The sequence below is a fragment of the Polistes fuscatus genome, unplaced genomic scaffold (genome assembly GCF_010416935.1).
Source record: "Polistes fuscatus isolate 324 unplaced genomic scaffold, CU_Pfus_HIC Scaffold21, whole genome shotgun sequence".
Lineage (NCBI taxonomy): Eukaryota > Metazoa > Arthropoda > Insecta > Hymenoptera > Vespidae > Polistes > Polistes fuscatus.
The window spans coordinates 507,719-515,338 of NW_025113098.1; the positions used below are offsets into that span (position 1 = coordinate 507,719).

General features: G+C 28.6%; 2 protein-coding genes and 1 long non-coding RNA gene across 4 annotated transcripts; 2 read left to right on the plus strand and 1 right to left on the minus strand.

The window, feature by feature from the left end:
- Positions 1-951: 951 nt before the first annotated feature.
- LOC122517845 (cytochrome P450 4C1-like) lies at positions 952-1,705 on the plus strand. The gene is made up of 4 exons (XM_043636441.1): positions 952-1,123; positions 1,196-1,302; positions 1,405-1,495; positions 1,629-1,705. The coding sequence occupies exons 1-4, from the start codon at positions 952-954 to the stop codon at positions 1,703-1,705; spliced, it is 447 nt and encodes a 148-aa protein (XP_043492376.1).
- Positions 1,706-1,711: 6 nt separating this feature from the next.
- LOC122517710 (cytochrome P450 4C1-like) lies at positions 1,712-3,574 on the plus strand. Of its 2 annotated transcripts, none has more exons than XM_043636230.1 (9): positions 1,712-1,810; positions 1,895-1,964; positions 2,055-2,181; positions 2,291-2,360; positions 2,468-2,574; positions 2,655-2,723; positions 2,827-3,001; positions 3,101-3,277; positions 3,365-3,574. In XM_043636230.1, exons 1-9 carry the CDS (start codon positions 1,771-1,773, stop codon positions 3,526-3,528), a joined length of 999 nt encoding a protein of 332 aa, XP_043492165.1. In that variant the 5' UTR covers positions 1,712-1,770; the 3' UTR covers positions 3,529-3,574. The 2 variants fall into 2 exon arrangements, with proteins under 2 accessions (XP_043492165.1, XP_043492167.1); XM_043636232.1 differs by having other exon boundaries at positions 2,291-2,348.
- Positions 3,575-6,330: 2,756 nt separating this feature from the next.
- On the minus strand, positions 6,331-6,697 carry LOC122517711. The gene is made up of 2 exons (XR_006303915.1): positions 6,525-6,697; positions 6,331-6,378 (listed from the first exon to the last, which is right to left on the minus strand). It is a non-coding gene; the product is annotated as an uncharacterized LOC122517711 (long non-coding RNA).
- Between the last annotated feature and the right edge of the window lie 923 nt (positions 6,698-7,620).

A 7,620-nucleotide genomic window follows, 5' to 3' on the forward strand; every position in this document is an offset into this window, starting at 1 on the left:
CTAGACGACAGTCTTGGTAAAAAGCTCTTAAAGTTGGTTTAAATTTTGAACCTGTGCTACCTAAGTGACGCTATATGGACCGCCGCCGAGCTTAGTTAATTTCCGCCTAATGTATGTATAGTAGGTATGAAAGATTGACTGAACGAAATTTGGATTTTGGTAAATTACGTGCAGTATGCTTGCCACTGGATCTTGGATTATTGCGTTTCTATGTAACAATAATTTTCTAATGATTTTCTATTGAATCATTATCAGACAAGACAGACGTGTAATAAAACACGTAATAGAAATACATAACATATTATACGATTAAAACACGTGCGATCAAAAGAAAATTTGTCTAGCACATTAATTTAACATTTTAATAAGATAAGAAAAACTGAGTATTTTATCTTGAATAATTATAACTAATCGAAACGCTTATATAATAATACAAAATAAAGTCATTTCAATCTGACCTTTAACCGAAACACTTCTTGCTTCTCATTTTATGTATCTCGTTTGACTAATAATTATTTATTTGCATAATACAAAGTCGAATAGAGGTAAGGGAAAAAACAAGATTTCTTTAAGAAGAAACTATGTTTATAACATCGATTAACTTCTCTTTTCTAATGTAAGAAACTACGTAGATGATACATTCCGAGTACGCAAACTAGTATCGAATAAGTATCGGAATAAATGAATTGATAAAATACAGCTTTTTGTCTAATTTTTTCCATACGTGTTTAACCTGACATCCTTGACGCCTGGACAAAGTATGATCTCGATCTTGCTTAAATAGGTTCCCCGTGTGACGATTCTTTTCTAGTTTCTGTTAAATCACCAAAGATATAAGAAGTCGCTGCGGAGGTTAAGCTTAATATCACTTCTTGGCTTACAAGAGAGGGCCCAGTTGTATTTTAAAACTATTTTTGCTTGGTTTATAATTTTCTATTTGTTTAACTAAACATGTGGTATATAAATAAAGTTAGTGTTTCAACAGCAATAATAATAATGTTATTCTATGTTTTGAAATATATAATAAATAGATTTCGTGAGTATAACATGGTAAAAAAATTTTCGGGACCTAAAGCTTACCCTTTAATTGGAAACCTGAATATATTTCTTGGTGATTTAAAAGGTAATTTTTATTCTATTTTTATAATGTCTATATTTATGCGATCTCTATTGAATGAATTTGTCTTACAATTAGAAATAACTCATAAATTAATGAAATTATCTGAAAACTATTCTTCGCCGTGGCTATTGTGGTTAGGCCCTCAATTAGCCCTAATCTTCGATGATCCTGAAAGTATTGAGGTAAGATTTATCAAATTTACTACACTTCGTTATAAACGGTTTGCCCGAATTAGATTTTCTCTTATTTCGGCTTTTTTACATCAATTTTTTGTTTCTTTTTAGTTTCTATTAACAAATTCTAACGGTTATGAAAAAAGTTCTGTATATGACTTTGTGAAATATTCTTTGGGTAATGGAGTGTTTACTGCACCAGGTAAACTATAAGTTACACGTTCTATATATATATATATATAAGGATCTCTCTTTGTCTCTTTTTTAATAAATATAAATATATAGAAAAAAAAACATTATAAAAAATTAAAGTAAGAAATATTTTCTTATCAAAGCATCTATATGGAAGATTCATCGAAATATCTTACATCCAGTATTCAAAGATACAATGGTTTCAACTTATGTGGACTAATAGTAAAAAATTCAAACAGACTAAATAACATTTTAGAAACTACTAACGGAAAAAACATAGATTTCATGCATTACGTACATCTTTGTACGTTGGACATCATATATGGTGAGATTTGGATATTCTGAAAAGTTCAAATATATGTATGGAACTATTAAAATTTTCTAAAAATTATTTTTCTTATACTGACAGATAGCCTATTGGAAAGTGATTTAAATTTGCAGAGCAATCCGGATTGTAATCTTGATAAATATATGTCGAAGTAATAATTAGTAAAATATTTTTTTATTTGTATTGTAATCTACTATTATTGCATATTTGTCCTCTTATTGTGAATTTTATTTTTATTTAGAGTGATGGACATAACTATACAAAGAATAATGAAATTCTGGTTACATCCAAATATTATATTTAACAATTCATCTAAGGGAAAACGTCTACAAGAATATCTTTCCCACATTAATAAAATAACGAGCGAGGTATAAATAAAACGATTACTCACACTTTTAATTATCTCAATTTTCCTCAATATATATTTTTCTAACAAAATTAATATTTTATTCATGTATAAAACTTTCATTCCTCAAGATTATAAAGAAAAAGAAGGAGTCAATGCACAAGGATAACTTTACCCAGGAAGGAAAAGGTCCATGTTCAAGTAAAAATAACCATTTGAAAAATTATTCTTTTAATAATGTATTTATAGAAGAATGCTTTTTATAATAATTATAAATAATATATAATTATACTCTTCTCTAATTAAAGGAAAAGATACCAGTTCATTTCTAGACGTCATATTTAAATCGCTTTACGAGTCCGGAGAATATTCGGAGGCAGATATTCGTGATGAAATAAATACAATGGTTTTTGCAGTAAGATGAATTTATTTAAGATTATTTAAAATTTTTTGTTCATTCAGTAAAAGTAAAAAACAATTTGTATTAATTTTTAGGGAAGCGATACTGCCGCTAATACACTTTCATTTTTATTTTTAATGTTAGCCACGTTTCCGGACATTCAAGTACGCTCAGATACCACTTATGCATTATTATTTATTATCTTTTAAAAATCAATTATATTTTCATACAAAACTTGTATCATTTATTCGGCTTTTTCGATTCCAGAATCAAGTATACGAAGAGCTGTACGATTTGTACGGCTCAAGCGATCCAAATGAGGTTCCTATTACAATGGAAGATACTATGAAAATGAAATATCTTGATCGAGTCATCAAGGAAACATTACGTCTGTTTCCTGCAGCTCCATTTATTGCACGGAAACTATATAGGGACACAAGAGGTATATTTACATATAATAAAATATTTTTTAATATATATTTTTGTCCATTGACATTACTGTCTTATATAGTAATAATATGTATTTATTTATTTTATTAAGTGAACGACAATGTGATAATACCAAAAAATTGTCACGTAGTTATTTCAATATTTTCATTGCACCGAAAATATAAATATTGGACTGATCCGTTAAGATTTAACCCGGATCGGTTCTTGCCGGGAAATTATAACAAGAAATGTTTTCGTCCGTTCAGCTTTGGGAGTAGAGGATGTATAGGTAAAAGCATATTTTTATTCATTCTTGAATTAGTATTCTAAATAGTTGATCAATAAAGTATTTGTTATTTTAATATTTCTTTTTTAGGTCAAAAATTTGGCATGACGCAAATGCGGGTAATAGCTGCCACTTTATTGAGAAAATTTCTTGTTCGAATAGACAACCCAGTTTCCGTTGAAAATATTGACTTAAAGTCCAGAATAACTTTGCAACCAGCTGAAACTATATTCTTGAGATTTAACAAGCGATAATATTTATAATTTTTGTTGATATTATTTTCCTAATAAAATAATTAACTGTAATAATTAACTGTACAAATAAAAAATAATTTTTAGAAACTATACTTTTCCAGTTTTCATTTAGGATATCGGTATTCGTATTTTAACAACAGAGGATTCAATATCACAAATAGACTGAAAAATAAACACATTAAACTATTAATTAAGTATTTTAAGAAATAACTCGAAAGACACTCAAGTTGCTTTTATCCATAAGTTGGGTATATCGAGGATATTTGATTTTATTCATAGAAGTCGAATTATCATATAGTAATTCTTAAATTTAATATAAATTTATTAGTTTTGAGTGAGAAGAGTTAATCTTTTCTCTGCATCTTCGCGTTCGATTCTCACTGTCAATAAATACACTGCTCGAAGAATTAATTGTGTCTGTATTGCATTAATTGCAAAAGAAAATTATCGAGTAAGGAAAAATTAGAAACTCTTCCTAAACGCGATGGTACTTTAGACGAATTATCTAAAAAATAATAATTCAATTTACTCAAAAATAACTTTCTTTAATGTAATAAATTTCTGTATGAAATATAATTTAACATATTCTTATCGAATTTTCACATTGTATGATCCGAAGACACGCAATCTTCGTCATTCATCAGATTCGACTTTAAATCGTTAATATTGTCACTCTTTGGAAAATTTCCTGATACTCCAGAAATGTCAACTGCACTATCTTCTAAGCCTTCTAATCTCATATATGCTAAATGTATCAGCACTATCAACTACTAATTCGTATGCCAAATAAGCTATTTATTGAAATCGCTGTTTATATAGCCAATCGAATAAGTCTAATTTAAATTGTTAATTATGATTTAGTTCTGCAATTTAAATGCGTTTACTATTCATTATGCTGCGTTGTCAATGCATTATTGTATAAAAGAAATCTTTCCTAGGGCTTTCGATGACCTGTGATTTAAAATTGTTTTTATATAAGAAAAATATTTCCGTATGAACGATACGTTAAACGATTCTAGATAGTTAATTCTTTTAAATTCAAGAAAATGTAATACTTGCTGTAATAGAAAATATTTTCAAGATCCTATAAATATGTTGAATAGTAATATACTTCCATATAATATAGTTTTGTTTGAAATACTTTTCGAACATTCTTAATGCAGCATCAAAGTATTTAAATATTAGGGAAAATTAACAATTTATAGCATTAAAAAACATTCAACTACAAGTAATATTTTATTTTACATTTATTTAATATGAATAATATAATATAATTTACATTATACGAATCATTAATCTCATAACATAGCAATACTTGAGATAATGTTTCTAATTGTTAGTATTGCACGCATAAGAAACTTTCACAGGAATTAATTTAGATGGTAAGAAGAATGTAGAATTAATAATATCCAGGAAACGTATATATATATAAAATTTTTTTAGAGGAAGAATAACAATTAGTTAATGGAAAACTCAAAAAATGAACAAGAAAAAGCTATTTCAACACAAGTAATCTTTGTAACTCAAGAGATTTTGATTAAAAGTGTTCTTGATTTAACCGCACAGTTTATTTTTTTTTAAATCTACAAAACTATAATAAAACCAATCTGGACATATGGATTACCGCTATGGGGTATAGCAGCGAAAAGTCACATTGCCAATCTCGAAACTCAACAATCCATAGCCGCGCACAATCGTGAATTCTCCATGGTACGTCCGTAACGAAAAGATAGGAAAGGACCAAAATATTAACACGATAGAAGAAGAAATAACCAAGGCAACCTGCAGATATAAAAGAAGAATTGATACGCACATAAACTCGCTAGCCAAAGATAACTACAACCAATATCTAATCTCTATAATCTCTAGAAGGCTCAAAAGAATACACCCAGGAGCATGAGTAAAAAATGAAACCTCATCGAAATAAATGACAATAGCGATGCTATCTCATTAGAGAAACTGTCCACGTGCTGTCTTTTTCACTTATATAACAATTTACCAAATTTCTACGGACAATATGTAAAGATGTATGGAGTTAATGAATAAAAAAAAAGCTGGTTTTTTGGACTTATGTACGCACGTAAGAAGATATGTTTTTTGGCGTAAAAAAACATTTTTTTCGCAGCCTATACGCCTTACAACATTCCGCGTTTGTTTGTGATGGATACTTTCTTTTAGATACATTTTCGTAACGATAGTAATAGGCATTACACTTCTCTGCATTAGTTTCAAAAATCTCGAAAACTGAAACAGAAATTTAAATGTATATTGACACTGGTCAAAAAGCTACAAGAGATTATTATTTAATAAGAATTATTGTAGAACCAATTTATAAATAGCCAAGATGCCCACATTATTTCTTTTATTCTTTTGATAGAATATAAATGCATATGATTTCTTCCCAGTGTGAATAAAAAGAAGATGTTCTCTTCCAAAATCTTTAATAATTTCAATGCCGTTGGCTTCTTCTTATTGTTATTGAAAATAATGCTCTCTCTCTTTCAGTAAAATGATTGATAAATTATGCGGAGAGAATAAGTTTTGTAATTCTTTGAATAAATATTTTTCAAGAGAATTATAATATTTGTATCTTTTAGAAGCAAGATTATTATTTTTACCTTTTGACAGATTCATGTATTGCCTATTCCTTGTAACTGTGGTTGAATTTTATTCACATGATAATTCACATGAAATCTCTACGAAGGAGACATTAGTTAAAAGAAATTTTTATATTGGTAATCCATTGGAAAATAAAATTTATATGCACAGGTCCGATGCTGAGATGGAGTCTTCTTATTGGGTGTGTTACAGTCTTTGATTGGAACAAAATATGTAGAGCTGCATATTTAGCTAAAACAATTTAAGAAAGTAGTTTATGTATGAGATATAAACATAAAAATAGAAACAGATACCCATAAATTGAATTAAATATTAATATAATACATATTTCTTACTCGGTAAAGTATTTTACCTGAACTTTAAGCTATTCTACTTACTATTGTTTGTTATAATATCAGGATGACTCAGAGAACAATTTTAATTGATCGGTATTCTTACATTTAAATCAGAAAATTATCATCATATGGTTAAGGCATAAAAATTCGCATAGCATGTTATCCAGTTTATTCATTTTCAACCTGAATTGATGATCATTATAGAGAAGAAATGAAACGAATTAAAACTAATAAATAATAATACATACCTCAGTACATCTCAAAAAACTAATAAATAATAATACATACCTCAATAAATCTCAAAAAAGGCTTTTATTACTAATATTTACAAATAATCAATGTGTTTGATGATATTTTTGAAGATATTCACAGTTTTTTAATATCAATCACCACCGTACATAATAACTAAAATAAACCAGTGTAAGAATAGAACTAATGTCTTTGTTAAAGGCCCAGCAGGGCGTGCTTAGCAACGGTTTGAAGGTTGGGGAAACGCCATATAACAACATTTCGATATTCTCAATATTCTCAAGATGATTGAGCCGCGTATTTCGAATATACGCTAATAATCTATAATCTTTACAAATGGTACATAAATCGTTATCACGTTGAGTGCCACACAAATTCTGAAGGAAATCCTCGACAGGCCACGCTTGGTATTTAGTATTGAAAAAGAAGTATAACTTCAAAACAAAAACAATAACATTCACATTGCACGATACGTTTTCAGTCTTTTATGCCACAACTCTCGATATTTTTATAATTAATTACAGGTCAACTATCACAATATTTACATATTATTATTATTATTACTTTTATTTTTACATAGAATATAGTTAATAAGGAGATCTGTTTCCCCCTTCCTACTTGATGATCGGTAATATTCGCTAATGTTAACCGATTTAAATTTTTTTTTATTGAAGTAATACTTCTTTTTGCGCGCTTGGGAAAATGTGATGGGAGTGACTTTTTTCCAAGCGACATGGTTAAAAATCGACACCACGAAGTTTGTCGGGTATTTACGATGCGCAGCAAAGCGATTTCAAATTTACGTCATGAAGTCGTCGTCTTTCATCTCTTCTTCTTCCTCTTTTTTTTCTCAAGCGGGTCACCCATCCAATTACTAATCGTACTCAGC

Excerpts from the sequence above, each read along its gene's own strand:
- LOC122517845 (XM_043636441.1), top strand. The coding sequence starts at position 952 with ATGTGGTATATAAATAAAGTTAGTGTTTCAACAGCAATAATAATAATG. Across the intron at positions 1,303-1,404 it reads ATGATCCTGAAAGTATTGAG|TTTCTATTAACAAATTCTAA; the intron begins GTAAGATTTATC and ends GTTTCTTTTTAG. Across the intron at positions 1,496-1,628 it reads TGGAGTGTTTACTGCACCAG|CATCTATATGGAAGATTCAT; the intron begins GTAAACTATAAG and ends TTCTTATCAAAG.
- LOC122517710 (XM_043636230.1), top strand. The coding sequence starts at position 1,771 with ATGCATTACGTACATCTTTGTACGTTGGACATCATATATG. Across the intron at positions 1,811-1,894 it reads TACGTTGGACATCATATATG|ATAGCCTATTGGAAAGTGAT; the intron begins GTGAGATTTGGA and ends TTATACTGACAG. Across the intron at positions 2,724-2,826 it reads CCACGTTTCCGGACATTCAA|AATCAAGTATACGAAGAGCT; the intron begins GTACGCTCAGAT and ends TTTCGATTCCAG.